This window comes from Sceloporus undulatus, chromosome 6 (genome assembly GCF_019175285.1).
Source record: "Sceloporus undulatus isolate JIND9_A2432 ecotype Alabama chromosome 6, SceUnd_v1.1, whole genome shotgun sequence".
NCBI classification, from domain to species: domain Eukaryota; kingdom Metazoa; phylum Chordata; class Lepidosauria; order Squamata; family Phrynosomatidae; genus Sceloporus; species Sceloporus undulatus.
In genome coordinates, this window is record NC_056527.1 from 80,921,679 (window position 1) to 80,938,712 (window position 17,034).

Sequence of the window (17,034 nt, forward strand, 5' to 3'; positions counted from 1 at the left end):
TTGCTGACTGAAGAGTGCAATTTTCAAGCTATAAAGGCTCAGAATTCTGGAAGAGATTTCAAAGCCTATTTTCAAATCTGTTAGATTTTGCAATTCACTTTTTTCTTCAAAGAGCTGGTTACCTCCACTGAATGTGTTCAGAATCTCTTTTGGGTTAGCTCCAGTACCATGTACTAAAACTGGTTAATTAACAGCTGAAAACATTTACAGTGCTGGCTGTATCTGAGGTCATCTGTGTGCAGCGAAGGGTTTGGAGCATGTCTTGAACTGCCTCATCATCACACAGAAATCACAGGAAAACCCCTGGTCTACTAGTGAATTGAAATTTTTAAAAGGAAGAAAAAACAGCAACATAATTATGAAAATTCAGCCGGGAAATATGTGCTGAAAACACAAGGCTCTTACTCCAAGACACGTCCATTTCACACATTAGACTCCACAAATGGTCTCTTTGGTTTGATAGGGGATGTCTGTCCTTGCCTGGAGTCTCTGGAAAGTTGCCTATAGAGGTTGTCCTGATATGCCTGTGCAACAGGCAGTGTCCTGGCCACCTTAACATCGGGATATGAAGAGGTCTGGCTAACTCTCTCTAGGAGGTCTCCTCGGGAGCCATTGGCCAACATCCCATGTGGGCTGTAATAGTCATCCTCCAGCAAATGGCCATTCTGTGCATTGTTGGTTTTGTTATAAAAAGCAATGCTGCTGATAGAAGAAGGTGGGCTAAATGTTTCCTGCTGGGGAAGATTTCCAGGAGATGTGGGGCTTATAACAGTATCCACTGAAGACACAGCCCAGGTTCTGTTCTGTTGGTGTAGATGGGGATACTGCTGAGTCCGGGCAGTTTTATCTATGATTCCCATGAAAGGTGTGGTCCTGGAGCGGGCAGGCTCACTGGGGTAACCGCCTTGTGTTGGGGACACTGGGGAAAGCTCATCACATGATCTATCATAGGCTGGCTTGAGGGGAATCTCCATCTGCTGAATAGAAGCAGAAGGGCGGAAAGGTGGATTCATATTGGGAGCGGAGGAAATACTATTGCTAGAAGGGGAAAATCTGAGGCCGACACTTTGGGAATGAAGCAGAGGCCTTGGCGTGGGTGGATGGGGCTTTATTTCATTAGGGTTTACTGTCATGGGCCTTCGTATCAAGTGAGAGATGTCAGGGGAACCAAGCTGGGTAGAGGGTAGAGAAGAACGTTCCAGATCAAGCTTTGCATGACAGACTGGATAATAGGAAGCTGACTGGCTACGCCCAATTTGTGGTGTTTGGCTATATCTCATCCCACCACGGTAGGCGGAAGAAGGCCTTTGTGGAAGATCCTCTTTGGCAAGACCTCCATGCTGGCAGATGGCCCCTGCACTGAGACTGGCCTGAACATGCTGCACTGGCCTCCCATCCCCCACTATTCCCCCAATAGAGCTCTGGTAAACCAGCCGACTTTGGCTAATAGCCATTTCTGCTGACGGAGACTGATATTTGCTGGCCACTGAATGGGTTACTTGGCCATAGGTGCCTGTTGAAATCACAGTACTGCAGTGCACAGCTGAGTTTGGCTGGTTGCTTCTGACGATCTGTGCCTTAGCAGGCTGCAGCCTGAGCCCTTGCTGGGGGACTGCAACAGGAAGTGGAAGCATCTGGAAAGACCTCTGTGTCATTTTAGAGAGTGGAGATTTTGGCCGACTGGGAAGCTGACTGATGCTGGGTTCCTGGGGATATCGCACTGGTGAGCCTGACTGAGCCCTGTAGACACTCATGCTCTCTGCAGGAGGGCTGGCTCGGTACTGAGGGCCTCTACGAAGGGGTGAAGGAGGTGGGCTCTGATATTCCTTCCCTTGGCTACCAACTGGAGGTGGACTAAAACGGTAAGAGGAGGCCTGATGAGCAGGAGATGTGTGTGGTGGGCTAGGTCTATAATGGGAATTCTGGTGTGTTGGAGAGAGTGCTGGAGAAGTGGGCTGATAACTTTGTCTTGTTGGTGATCCCACAGAACTATTTGACCTGAAGTCAAACACCTGATGTGAACCAAGTGGTGAGCTGGACATGTAGGCAGAATCCCGGTGGGCAGGGGAAGAGGGAGGGCTCTGGATGATGGGCAGTGTTTGGCTGGGCCGTGACTCTGTCTGCAAGCCAACAGAAATGTTTTCTACATCTTGCTCAAGAAACTCTTCTTCCAAGATGTCTTGAACTGCATACAACTCTTCATGCTGTGTTTCAGGTTCAGATACTACAAGAGGCTCTTCCTGCAGTTGCACCTGGGTCTGTCTGCATTCTTCCTCTACCCTCATCAACAGCCGTTGGATCTCACGGTTGTTTGGACAAAGCTTGATGGCCTCGTTCAGATCCTCCAGTGCTGCTGAAAACTGTCTGCTTTGCCAAAAGAGGGGACAAAAAAGAAGAACCAAGTTACTCTAGATTGGAATGGATTCAATACGACACAGACAACAAATTTCTTATGAAGAAAAATACTGCTAGCCATGAAGAAGAGGATGTTCCAAGTGTTATAAATTAGATTCTTCAGCCTTTGACTATTAAATCTATTTCCAAAGGAGAAGGAACAAGGTAGTATTTTCAATATTGCTCACTTGGAAATCAGGGGGACAACACAGGCAACTCAGGGTTGTGCACAGCAGTTGTAGTTCTACCCCTCCCACTATTTTAGCTTCAGTCCATGCAATAAAGTGGCAGGCTCTGGCCTTCCTTAAGTCACTGGATTCTGATCTGAGGATTGCTTTCTTGGAAATGAAGAAACAAGGAAGGGAGAGTGCCTGACAGAAGGCTCCAAGGCCTTTCTATATCCTCTGAGGAACAGAAGGGTGGGAAATTTCAGGGGAGGTGGGTTGTCATTTACAGGGACACTGGTAGCTTTTGAACAAAACAGTCATCTAGTTGAATGTGATTCTGATTTGTAGAGAATGTCCTCTACACCTTTCACACATTTTGCTTTTTTGTTTGGTTTTTAAAACACAAAATGTGTTTTTAAAACACAAAAATGGCTGAAAACCCTCCAAGTTTAACTTCATACTGACTGCAGATGCTGGGAGACAAGACAAGCAAGGTTTATTTTGCTATAGCAGTCCCTAAGACTAAATGTGGTAAAGCCCCCCCCCCAAAGGAACTTGTTGTCAAGTTTTTTAACAATATTTATTAACAATATCGAATCCAGTAGAGAACCATATAAAACAACCACCATGAAAAGTGAGAAAGTGCTAACACTGACAGTACATTGTTAGGCAATGAGTAAAGCCCTGTCTCTATAATGTAGTTTAACATCAGTAAGGAGAATTGCAGCTAAGCATCTATTAACTGTTCAATCGGCTATCCTTGAGCCCATTGTTACACTGCAGTTACTTTGGCTCAACAATGACCCTTTTATGGGTGGGTCCAAAACAATTTCTAGCAAAAGGCAAAGCTTTACACATTCACAAGAGTTATCTTACTTCATGAGCTGAGCAAATAAGCTAGAGTGTTCAAAAGGACACCCTCTCCAACCAGTTCATGATTCTGAGATGTGACTGTATCTACAGCAGATGGTCTAGATCCCCTTGAATACCAAATGCAGCATAGGTTGCTCTCACTCCATGCCATATAACAACAGCAACAACTAACCTTAAACACATAGTAGAGCAGTGACTGGCCAGGCCTCAACTATGTCCTCCAAGTTTCCAGCTTGTGCATGCTTTACTGATGTGATAATGCTAGCACTGTCAGAATGGTCCAACTGACAGAGTTACTATACTTGGAATTGTGGCAAATTCTCAGCTTAAGGTAAAAGATAAGTTTCTCTGTTATCTTGAGGTTATAGTTATAATCTCCCCAGGGCATTCCCTTAGCTGTTGGTTCATCGTGTGAAATGGGAACATTTTTGGAGTGTGTTACGCCCAAATCTCAAGAGAACAGAATCTTTTATTTCTCTCTGGCTCTCCTCTCACCTGCTGCTGCGTTTGGCCCTTGCTCTTGCATAGTAAGCTTCATAAGATTTCGGTTTCAGCTCCAGTGCTTTAGTAGCAAATTCCTCCGCCATTCCAAAATCCTGCCATTACAATAGGTGCGCAGATAAGTCATTGAATACACACACACACAGAATTTGGGAAGAAAAAAAAATGACATGGACAAATCTTTGTATGTGGAATTAATATTTTTCAACATTAACATCATGTCACAGATAGCTGGTATCATGAGATCCAACCCTGTTTTGTGAAGCTGAATGTTATCCACGGTCAAGTTAAAAGGGTCTTTATTGCTCTTTGTTTATTTCTTGCATCTATCTTCTGTAACTCAGCTCTAATTTGCACTGCATAAATAATGATTTTGACACCATTTTGACTGCCATGGTTCACTGCTATAGAATTCTGGGATTTGTAGTTTTGTGAGCTATTTAGCCTTCTCTGTCAGCACTCTGATGTCATAACAAATTACAAATGCCAAGATTCCAGAGCACTGAGCCATGGCAGCTAAACAGTGTCAAAATGCATTATTTCTGTAGTACAAATGCACCCTCAGTCAGACAAAAAAACCCCTGCAAGCTCCATTCATTTGTGTGTACCTGCACTGCTAATCTAAAGGAATTACCTAAATCAAGGGTGGATAACTGTGGGAGGTTAAGAGGCCACATTAGCCACCCAGGACATTTTTTTCAAACATTTTTCCACATTTTCCTTTTGTCTCTGAATGCCCTCTAGGAGGTTTGGGGAGCATTTTCACCATGTTTTTAGTTCCTATGGCCACTGTAGGTCCAGAAGAGTTCTTTTTTTAAACATCAGGAAGTGAGTAGAAGTCAGTTCCTGTTCATTTCCTTTTAAAAAAAGAACCACCTCTGAGCCCCTGGAAGGGGATGTATTGAAAGTGCCCTCACATTCCCTATAGGGGACATTTTGTGACCCCTGGAGGCTCATGAGATCCATAAAATTGGCCTTCAGGGAGCCATGCAGCCTACAGGCCCACTTTGCCAACCTGATCTACTTCTTGCTACTGGCCATTGCTGGAAATAAAAAGAATGCTAAACTACATTCATAATTAGTCTGTCCTGCATTTCTTATCTCCTTTTGCGGAGGTGGGAGGGAGGCAGTTAATTCAATTGGCTAATGCGTTGACAGTACATGTGAGAAAGGTCTTAGGGTTATGTTGTGTAGTCGTGTACCATCCAAGACAAGCGTGCAGGCCCCATCATTAGACATGTGTACATTTGGAGTCTATGGCACAGCATAAATAAAGCAGTTTTAACTGCCATGACTCAATGCTATGGAATCCTGGGATCTCTAGGTTGTTGTGGCATCAGAACTCCCTGACAGAGTCGACTAAGTATCTCAGAAAACTACAAATCCCAGAATTCCATAGCACTGAGCCATGGCAGTTCAAGTGGTGTCAAACTGTATTATTTATGCAGTGCAGATGCAACTGGAGTGAAGGTACTTTGTATGTACCTAAGTACACAAAGAGAGTTTCTAAGTGCTCCACCATTTCTTCATTTGCGGGCATGTGTTACTTCAAAGAAGGAGAGGACTGAAGTGAATCTTCACTTAAATTTACAATTTTTAGAGTAAGGACAGAGATTTATATAAAAAATGAAGTGAGCCATGGAAAGGTTGAAAGAACAAGCCTTCAATATGGTCAGGATAAACAGAGCAAGGGTTGCTGTTTTTTACTTATATTATTTGTTTCTTTCCTTGCTCATAAGGTGTTACCCATCTCAGCTACCTGCAGATTTAATGGCATGTTAAGTTCACACTGTTTTTTTCTCAGTTCTATAGTCACCATGAAAACATGAGGTGACTTTTCCTTCTGCAAAATGCACCTATCTTTTAATTGTTTGCATACTGCTTCCATGATTCAAAATCTAAAAATGTAAGTTTTATTACTGTATATACTCATGTATAAGTCTAGAAATTTAGGTTAAAAAGTTGACCCAAACACCAGAGTCGACATATCAATGGGTCAATGTAAGTACTGTACTTTAACGTGTGTGTGTGTGTGTGTGTGTGTGTTAAGTACAGTACTTACACTGACCCGTGGATAAGTCGACTCAGGTTTATATACATCTCCATCCATCCCCTGAAAGGCAAAAGTTTAATCTGCCCTGAAAGCATTGACCCTCTTCTACTCTCTCAATCATCCAGCCTTTAGTAAGAGTACAAATAGTCATGCCTGCTGTAATTTTGTAAGTTCTTTGACATTGTTTTCCTTTGCTTTATCCTTTACATCTTTCATTACATGCTCCTAAGTTTTACCCTTGACTTATCCACGGGTCATATCAAAATCCATAATTTTGGCTCCAAAACCTGCCCACGTTTTATATATGAGGTCGACTTATATAGAGTATATACGGTATGTATGCTGATTTCTATATTATTTAACCATTGCTTACTGGCTTCCTAACATGAATAGTCCTCTCTCAGTCTCTCTTGCTCACTCAGACACAAATAAGCACTTCCCATGTTATATTGTTGGACCAAGGAACAGGAGGAGAATGGGAGGATGTGAAGTGTGTATTTTGATTGTGATTTAGTCTTCTGAGAGAAAGGTTCAGAAGGCAAAAATGGCATTTTAAATCTACCAGCATCCTCCAATCTACACACACACAGAAAGCTATAACAGCTATTTTTATATAGTGATGATTTTTTAATTGCTTGAAAAGAATCTCAAACCATTACTTGGCTGTTTCAGAACTGTAACACGCCAGTGCTCTGTGAAGGACAACCAGGTTACAAAAAGGTGGAGGTTTTCAAGGCCATTCTAGGAGTCTGGTTAGGGGTGGTTAGGAACAGGAAAGGGAGCTGGGGAAGGATCATGTACAGGAAGGGGCTTTGAAAAGGAGGCCACTTACATTCATTTTCCTCCGACATCGGGAGAGATTGAGAAGAAGTGAGACCTTTAGTTCCCGGAAGGTTTTCAGGTCCTCTCCAAATCCTTCTCGGGGGAACTTCTTCAGAGCATACTGGTAGCGCTGGGCCGCTTCCTTCACTTTCCCTTTCTAGCAGAATGTCAAACAGGTCAAAAAGTACCACTTAGTTTCCTGTTTTATCATTTCAGCAGTTACCAAATTATTCATGCACTGGAATGTACTATATGGCCATGGTTGCAGAGATATATAGAAATAAACACGACAAGGTAGCTCTTGTTCTTTACACAATAAAATTTGACTCCCTGGAAAATAATAAGGAAAAGCTCCACTGCTGCAGACGGTCCAATTCCACTTTTTCTGGCTTATAAGAGACAATTTCTCTTGCCAGGTGGATTTTCTAAGGTGAACTGGTCAAACATATCTGACCATTTACTGAGGGAAGAAAGTCGATCCACCTATTAATTTCCTACCAATTCCATCAGCATAACAGTTATGTAAACTGCCTCCTCCTAAAATGGACCTCTCTCTGCACCAGTCTAGCATTCTATTGGCTTAGAATGTACAGCAAATGGCTGGTTCTAAACTTGTGGAAAACTGAAATATTGACAGCCTGACCAGTACATAAATATAATAGATTCAGATGTAGGATCAGCAGGAAGGTCCTCTTTCCTGTATGGCCATGTTTGTGAATGGAATAACAGTGGAATGGAATTCCAAAATGTGGTGTACAACTAATTTGATTTTTGAATACACTTAATTTCCAATCTAGCATGCTGCCTTTCCCCCTTGATGTCTAGTTTCTATCTCTTCAGCCTATTGCCTACTATCTCTTCCTCTTGTAGTCTATGACTTACTTTCTTCCAATAATATTGAGGTTCATGAAAACAGTGTCAAGCTAGACATGATGTTCATTATGTGGATATAATCAGTGCGCATTAAAATTTTAAATAGCAACTTCATTTATATGTGGTCTAAGCAAGAGCAGGAACAGAGGGGCAGATTAAGTTTAACCCTTTCCTTGCTGCTATGCTCCTGGTCAAAAATCATCTCCTGCCAAACCTGCTTTTACATCAGAACAGAAGACTATACTGGCACAAACAGAGGCATCTCAGTTTACAAAGTGCAGCTTTGGGAATGGATGTTTATAGGCAGAGGGGATATGTTAAATTCATCTTCCCCATTTCCTGCTATAACCCCCCCCCTTTTCAAATGTGCATATTAAATGCTCCAATAGGTATTATAGTGGTCCCTCCACATTCACTGGGGTTAGGGGTGAAGGACCCCTGTGAATGTGGAAAAACCACAAATAAAAAAAAACATATTCTTTTTTCCTGAGAGAGCATCTCCTAGGAATCTCTTGGTCCTCCAGTGGAACTTTATGGTCAACATCTGCTATAAGCTGATCATACTGGAGAACCTACAAATTTCTAGAGTAGTGTTTTCTCTAAGAACATCTAGGTTCCCAGTGCAACTCTATGATCATCTTCTGGTAGAGTCGTGCTGGAGGACATAGAGATTCCTAGAGAGAGAACATATTAATCAAAACTGCAATAATCAAATCCAAAAAAATCAAAGCCACAAAGTGGGGAGGGCCAACTGTAATCTTGTTTGAGAACAAATGACCGGAAAGCAGTCATAGAAATGTTCTCCTTTCTTTTGATTCATAAATCTTTTCTATGTCTGCATTAGGATGACCATAATAATTCAAGATCAAAATGCCCTCTGAAATAACCTGTCTCACTGTATATTTCAAAACAAAGTTACCTTCCCAAGGAAGCCATTCAAAACTCTGGCTTGCTGTTGTGATCTTCAAGTTGCTTCTGACTTAAGGAGTCCCTAAGACAAACCTATCGGGTGGGGTTGGGGGTCTTGGCAAGATGTATTCAGAGGATATTTCCATATGAATGGTCAAAAAAACCCTTGAATTGAGTCAGAAAGCAAACTGGGCACTGCTGAGATCTCATAAACTTGATATATAAAGCCTGTTCTACTAGCCCAGAGAACAATCTGGTGGTTGCATTTGGAGCCAACTGAAGCTTACATATTGTCTTCATGGACATTCTTATAGAGCATGAACTACAATAACTCAACCTGGAGATTGCTAGGACCTGAATGCACAGAGCTAGGTCTGACTTTCCAGGGAAAAGAACAGAAAAAGTGGGAGGCATAGTTAAGATCAATGTAGCTATAATCTCAACATGATTAAAGTCAGTATAGCTATAACTTAAAAACACCATGGTTAAGGCTAGAAGGAAATGGTGAAGAGATCTGGGGCACACAGAAGTGAGATTTCACACACTGTTCTTATTTCTAATCATAGTTAGAGACCAGAAGCATGGGAATCTGTTCTTACCTTAGCATGCCTTACATTCATTCAAAATTTCAGTTTTGATGCAGAATATATGCAGCAATCTGACACAACCTACATTCCTGTAAAAAGAGAGCCAGCCTGGATCCAAGAATACTCATTTCTGATGTAAGAATAATAAAGCCCTTTTTTCCTCTGGACAAAGCCTGGAAACCTGCCCAAGTGTTGGTTTCTGCAACCACTCAGGCAGCTGTAAAGCCAATGTGGTCTGAATCCCCTTCACAATCTCTATGGATGTGTTTAATCCCACTGGATTTACACTGGGTGCACTGGTCACAAAGATACTAAGATCCACAAGACCAAATCTAAAAAACAAAGGTGGCCTAGTTTGCTAAAAGCTGTGATCTCTATAAAATGATCTGGTATATGAACAGTACAAATTAAGCACATTTAACATACTTGCCCGTTTGAATAATTATTCAAATTAGATTCTAATTCTGGGAGTGAGAAGGCATTAGAAGGCATTATGAAACCACATAAACTAATATCACACTCTGACACCCAGTGTTTTTCACTTTAAAAAATCAAGCTGTGATTCATACATTTGCAGTCATGTTTTCATAGTGTGTTATACAATGGAGCAGCAGAAATATGATCATGGGGTGGGTGGGGTGGAGGGGGGGGGAGATAAACTCACTTATTGGCACTGATCCAAGCTCTGTTTTCTATCTCACCTTGTAAAACATGTCTCCCTCCCCATCAGCTTGCTCAGCAGGATGACCATGATGTCTGGCTGGAAGTGGCCATCGCCAGGTTGCTGGACCTGTAGTGTACAGGATGCATGATGGGTAAAAAACTCATACAATGCAAAAGGTGGTAAGGAAGGAAACTATGTGGAAAAACATCCTGAGGAGAAAATTCTGCTGGAGAGACAACTTGCTACAGCCAACCAAAAGACAAACAGGGTCCCAGCAAAAAAGCTGGGCTTTCACAGGACGTCTCAAAGCAAAAGGCACTGTTTTGTTTTTGTAATCTTATCTTTCAGCTCAATTGAAATGACTGACAAGTTCTGGAGTCACTCACACAAAATCGTCAAATATCCACTGTTGGCTATGGTGGGTAATTATGCTGGAAAGTAACTAAAGAGAAAAACCAAAGTGTTTAGCAAAGTATTCATTATCAATGTGAACTTAGAATAGAGCCACCTATGGGGTACTACAGCAATCTGAATAAACTGGATATGAAAATTGCTGTGTGGACACTGATTTGAAAGAGTTATCACTCATAATATGAGAGAAATTTTTTATAAGAGATATATCATTGGTATCTGACACTAGACTTTGTCTAACGTAGAAACGTCTTCATCAACAATGCTGGAAATGCAGTTCACATGAAGGCCTTTTTTATCATATGTGTGGTCTGTGATAAACAAGAATTGGAGGCAATACAAAAGTAATGCAAAATATATTAAAATTTATGTGATCTTTATGTCAGCATTACATCAAAGTTTTAAAAATCTTCATTGCTTCAGAAGAATCTTCACTTCAGATAGGGCTTATACCTGTGAAGTGGTTTGAATGGGCAAGTACATTTGCCTTCTAATGTAGTCTGAAAAGTACTCAATTTACTCATCACCTTACAGAGGCCTTACAAAAACCCTTATGTATTAGTAGCTTGCCTGGCAAGTTAATGCAAAACAGGAAGGTGATAATAGTGGGGGAAGCATTTCAGGTGGCTTTGGGCAAGAAATAAATTTGCATCATTTTAAAAGTTATAGATCTTGAAGCTCAAGTTATTCTCTGCAACTAAGGAAAAAATAATAATAACTGAAGGTGGAGGAAAATGAAAAGTGGGTTGTGAGTGGGAGGAGAAAGATGCAGGCAGCAACCCATAGAAGGAGAAAAGCAGAGCTGTCAGACCACACAAGCTGGATGCTGACAGCAATGAAGTATACCTCGTGGCGACTCGGTAACGTCTGACAGCCTTTGAAGAAAACAAAAATTGGAAGAGGGAGAAAAAAATGGATGAAAATGAATTTAAAAAAAAGGAAAAAGCAGCAGTGAGAGGCAGGCAGCAAAGCAGCCAAGGCACCAGCAAATTCCCTTGTGACGTGAGAGATTGTGAGAGAGGGGCGCAGTGTTCAAGTTTAGAGCATCTACTGAGCAGAGAAAGCAACAGCTTATGGCAGCATATCAGCACAACATTAACTGTTGAGTAGTAGTCATTCTCAAAGGAAGACCTTGGTAGAAGCTGCTTCCTCAATTTGCCAGAGCTAGGCAAGGAACACAAAATAGCAGTTTTTAATGCTGGCATTCTTCTGGGGAAGCAGAAGCATTCCTCAAAATGCACATGCCTATTCATGGGAGTGCACTGTGTTAATACAACATAAGACAAAATGGCACTTGCAAGATTCAAAGAGTTTGGTTTCCTTTCTTTTTGACTCCTTCCTACCATCTTGGCTCCTTTCTTCAAGAGTGTGACTACAACGGATGTATTGCGGCAACCCACCGCCCTGTCTAGGGGTCGCATCCCACTGTAGTCCACATGCTCAATCATGGCACCATGATCAACCAGGAACTGAACCTATAAACAAACAACAATGAATCAGCATAGCCTTCAAAGCAATCTTCATAACTGGAAAATAAGTCAAGGTTTCAGAGCTGAAAAGAGTTGAAAGGGTTGTTTTGAGCTACAGGGTAGTTTCTTATTTTTTTAAATTGATTAAATTGACTAGTGAAGGCCTGGTAGCACTTACAGTTGGAGGAAATCAACTCTTTGACCACAGGTCAGACCATCACATCAGCATACCATCCCACAGAGTCTGGGTCACAATGATAATAGACAGCAATTATGTTATATAAGAGGTGCTACAGGTTTATCTAATATCTTAAGAAGCAGGGTACTGTATCCTTTTTGTTCCAAACTAGATGATTCCTAGTTTGTCAGATACAAATGTACAAATGATGGAACAAAAGTAACAAATAGCACAAACAATTGGAATTATGGAGTATCTATGACTGAGGAGTCAGATTTGCGCTTCTCCCTAGCACTACAGCATTATGCGTATGCTTGTTTTTCAGAGAAAAAACTTCTTGGCATGGGCAGTGTAATCATTATAACATATATAGCATCCCACATTTCCCAAAACTGGCCATATGGAGGCAAGCTCAATGAACTTAGTAGTGTAAGACTTGACAAATATGTCATCTTAATCCTCTTCGTGGATTTGAATTCCATTTTTCCAATACTGCACCACTTACCACTCAGCATCACCATAAAAAGCAGCTGATCCAATGGAGTGCGCCCGTTTTTGTCAGCATGATCTGTACAGCTCCACTTTCCACAAGCTCGACTACTGAAAGGTGGCCCTTTAGGCAGCCCAACTGAGGGCAGTCAGCCCTCTTTATCCATTAGAGATATGGAGGAGCCTGGAAGAAGAGAACAAGGCTACTTACAGGTGTGTCAACATAAGCTTGGACCATTTGCATTTGATCCCAGTGTTTTTCGAAATCCCAGGATTTTTCAAAATTCTCTCAGGAAAATGGGTACCTTGTTCAGAAGACACAAGCCCCATACAGACAGGCCAAAAAAGCTGCTTCAAGACACTTTGAAGGTATGCTGTTTAAATGATGCATGCGTACTAAGAGTCCGGAAGTTGTGCACAACCTAGCTCCAGTCCTTTGAACTGGATTGTGGCTTTGGCGCGGCTTGCGGACTCTTAGTACCAGGCAAATTTAAACCCATACCTCCAAAGTGACCCGAAGCAGCTTTAGTTTGGCCTGTCGTACAGGGCCATATTACCTAAAATGTTCCTTACCACTGTCTTAAACATATATCAGGTAGGAAATTGCCACCATTGGCTTGCTACCACTTGCAAGATAACAATTTCTTTGATGGCAGTTCCTTTATAGCGAGCATTTATTACTCAGTGCCTTTCTGTATTTTTAATGTCTTAAACTGGAGCGAGATCTCTAGTTGGCAGACCTAGATAGTGAAGGCCTAGAAAAACCAAAAAACATTAGAGGAGGAAAGCCGATGGATAACTGAAAAAATGGATTATGAAATAATTTCTTTTAGGCTGATAAATAAAATATTTAAATCAAGGTGTTCATACACTGGTATTTATTTTTCATAATCATATGTAGCAGGTAGAGTTTTATGTAAGACTATGTACAGCAGAGCTAGCCAAAGTGTGCTCCATGGACTGTCACTGGTGTGGGAAGGTCATGGCCAGTCTGTGGTGAGTTTTCAGACAGAAACAGATGCAGCCCAATGGTCACAAATTTGATACAGATAGATTAAAACAAAAAAGCATATCCTCCACACATAGTGATGCACATATAAGATTATGTAATACTTGGTCTTGGTTTCCTTTTTCCACGTTCTTTTTGTGGAAAGAAAGATTTGTAATAGAACATCACAAACATGTCAAATGCTTCTAAATGCTTTTAATATTTATTTATTTTTTTATTTATGATATGATATAATATAATATGAATAGAAACATAGGGCCCGAACAGACAGGCCAAATATAGCTGTCAAGTCACTTTGGAGGTATGCTGTTTAAATGACACACATCTAAAGAGGCCAGAAGCTACGCCAAAGCTGTGCTCTAGTCCTTAGGACTGAAACATGGCTTTGGCGCGGCTTCCAGCTTCTTAGAACGCATGCATATTTAAGCAGCATACCTCCAAAGTGATCCAAAGAACATGCTTTGGCACGGCTTCCAGCCTCTATAACCATGCACCATTTAAGCAGCCTACCCCCAAAGTGACCCAAAGCAGCTTTATTCTGGCCTGTCAGTTCAGGCCCATAGCTTGTTTCAAGAGTTTAATAAAGAGAAGGGAAAAGGAGCAGAGAAAAGTCCACTTCCACCATGTCAATTACATCCCAAAAATTGTCAGTGCCAGCTTCAAGAACCTGATTTTTGGATTTTTTTAAAATACATGCTAAGTACAATGGCATATTTAGCATCATGCCTAGTTTGGTCCTTCTGTTTTGAAAGCTAACAAGTGGTTACTTGTTCACATTGCTTCTTCTTTCTCTGGATGTACTGTATATACTCATGTATAAGTCTAGAAATTTAGTCAAAAAATTGAGCCAAAAAACCCGAGTTGACTTATCCATGGGTCAATGTAAGTACTGCACTTTAACTCTTATTAAAAAAGGAACCATCTCCTGGTGAAGGCAAAAATGTTATCTGTCTTGGAAGAACTGACCCCCCCCCCCTCTATTCTCTCATCCTTTATTGAGCAGAAACTGTTATGACTTTATAAGTTCTGGGCATTGTTTTCCTTTGCTTCATCCTTTAGATCCTTTGTTACATGCCCCTAGATTTTAACTCGACTTATCCCCAAACTGCCCTTGACTTATACATGATATAATGGTAATATTAACTAGGATAGGCAGTACAGAAAGAGCATAGGATCTGTTCCAAATGCAGACATGAAGCTCATAACCTAAAACCATCTCCTTGTTCATTTAAATGAGGCGAGCTAAACGGGACCTTTGTATCCATCTCTCATGCCTAGCCTTTAAAGCAACAGCGAGTTCACTAATGCAAGAAACAGGTACCTCTATGGATCTCTTAAATTGAACATGCTCTTACCAGGGCTGTCCATATTTCTGTGTGTTAACACAACCTTTCAAACATTCTCCCTTTCAAAGTAAAAAGCAAGTCCCTGACACCCAACAGAAGTCCTCATATCAGCTAAATTCCAAAATAGATATGAAACATATAAATCATGCTAAATGTAAGATAATAAATCTAGCATGTATCATTTATCTTAATTTGTGAAAATCATAATAGTTTTCTGAGTCTGTTTATACAGGCATGATTAATGTCCACATGCCCCAAACTAACCTTGTGATAGTAGGAATTCTACGGTGCCCAAATGTCCCTCTGAAGCTGCCATCATCAAAGGAGTCGACCTTGTTATCTGCCATGTTAACATCTGCACCATGGGTGAGCAAGAGATCAACAATCTGAAAGTACACAAAGGATGCACTGAGAACCCATGCCATCAGGAAACCATGAAAAATCCATGTGCTCGATGATCTTGACAAATCTCAGGTTGAAATGAAAATACCATTATGCTGACATTCTTAATCAGATCTTTCCAAAATCTCTCTCTCTAAAATATTTCCTAAAATATTATGGCTTTCATAAACAAGCTTTTGTTGAAAACAGCATTTGAGATTCATCACTTTTCCCCATTTAGGCAGTTTTCTGCCTTTCCATATGGCACCGTGACAAAGGGGTTCCCCTTGTTGTTTGCAGACATGGAAAGAAATGGGAAATGAGATCTGGGGAGAGGTTGGTGAATTGGAGGAAGAAGCCCTGAGAGCCAATTCAAGCCTGTGTCTTGAGGTTTCCCCACAGCTGCTCTAGATATAGATATGCTGCATCACTATGCATTGTCTTGAGCTGTTATATAATTCCACTTTAATATCTAATGTTATTTGTTTACACACAGTTACATGTACCCATTTACCACGTGCATCTAATTTAATGCTGTGAATATAAATGTCCACAGTATAGTTGAGGATGAGAATCCTGATGAGCCAAGATCTGAACATCTGAATTTCCAACTTTCATTAGAAACACATTAATACTAATGAAACAGCACCTTTTTTAAGCCAATCAGATTTGGATATACTGGAATCATGTTGGTGAAGAAGGGGGGAAGGATATGAGGGGTGAACCCACAAAAAGCTACATAGAAGACAAAGAGTGAATTGCCCTCTAAGTCAACTAATAGGATTTTCTATCTGTGTAGAAATTATGACTAAATTTATGTTGGAATGCTTAGCAACTTTCAGTAAAAAATGTTTCTTTTGTATAAAAATTCATCACCATTTGTGAGCCAAAGCCTTGCTTTAAATACAACTAGGGATAGCCATGTTGGCCATATAGCAAATCCAATAACACCAAACAATTAACCTTCATGGACCAACCAAATGTACAATTACATGTTGCAAGCTTCGAAGCCACACTGGCTTCTTCATCAGGCAAACAGGAGAAAAAAATTGAAGATGTTAGTTGTAGGCCTGCATTTTCTGTTTCTGGTCTTAGTTTGGATTTTAGGGAGGGCTATCTGCAGGATGGCACCTCCCCTTTGGCCATGTGTCACTGGCATTTTCAAAGTGAAGGAAATTTAATGTCCATTTGAAATTCAAGATGTTTCCTTGGGATCCAGCATGTCTCTTTCCTTTGTGAAGCCACCGGTCCTATGTAGGTAGGGAACATTGAATTTCTCAATGTTCCCTCCATCCAAACTAAGACCAGAAACAGAAATACAGGCCTGCGACTGACATCTGGAGCCAAGATACTAATCCCTTGCACTTCCAGGACTTTAGCAGAGCAGATGTGGTGTCAAACATCTCTCCTGTTACCCTCATTAATCACACTCAAAGAGAAATGACTTCTCCTTGTGCTGTCAGCAATAAAAAAAAAGGTTCCAGGATCTATTTGTGATAAACCTGAGAAGATTCAGCAGGAAGCACTTCCTCCTAGAGGCCTTCCTGGTCCCCTTACCTGCCAATGGCCTTGTCTGACGGCACTGAATAAGGGAACAACCCCACGTCTGTTGGGCTGGGCTACAGCTGCTCCTTGCTCGAGAAGCAGGCGACAACTTCCAGCTTGCCTCGTCCTGCTGCACGTCAAGCTAGAAGAAAAGAAGACAAATGAAATTAATGTCTGCCAAGAAAACCATCTGCTTCATGTCTTCTAGCTAGGGTATGCCTAAGTGCTGTGTAGTGGCAGAGGAGAAAAAAACATCTACAGGCTTATAGCTATATTCAGGAGGAGAGGGAAAAAGCATAAGAAAGGAAGAAAGGGACTGATTGTTGAAGAGCAAAAGCTTCAGGTTAGTTTCTAAGATTGATC

At 41.2% G+C, this 17,034-nt stretch overlaps 1 protein-coding gene across 1 annotated transcript in view; it reads right to left on the minus strand.

Moving 5' to 3' along the window:
* Positions 1-307: 307 nt before the first annotated feature.
* Positions 308-17,034, minus strand: part of TANC2 (tetratricopeptide repeat, ankyrin repeat and coiled-coil containing 2) — a 246,480-nt gene continuing 229,753 nt past the window's right edge. Inside the window, 17 exon segments of the mRNA XM_042475775.1 lie at positions 308-2,364; positions 3,930-4,030; positions 6,821-6,967; positions 9,881-9,903; positions 9,906-9,943; positions 9,945-9,975; positions 11,106-11,131; positions 11,599-11,729; positions 12,400-12,434; positions 12,437-12,475; positions 12,478-12,525; positions 12,528-12,542; positions 12,545-12,574; positions 15,010-15,077; positions 15,079-15,131; positions 16,684-16,781; positions 16,784-16,806. Of these exon segments, the coding sequence (XP_042331709.1) occupies positions 423-2,364; positions 3,930-4,030; positions 6,821-6,967; positions 9,881-9,903; positions 9,906-9,943; positions 9,945-9,975; positions 11,106-11,131; positions 11,599-11,729; positions 12,400-12,434; positions 12,437-12,475; positions 12,478-12,525; positions 12,528-12,542; positions 12,545-12,574; positions 15,010-15,077; positions 15,079-15,131; positions 16,684-16,781; positions 16,784-16,806 (2,848 nt within the window). The 3' untranslated portion in view covers positions 308-422.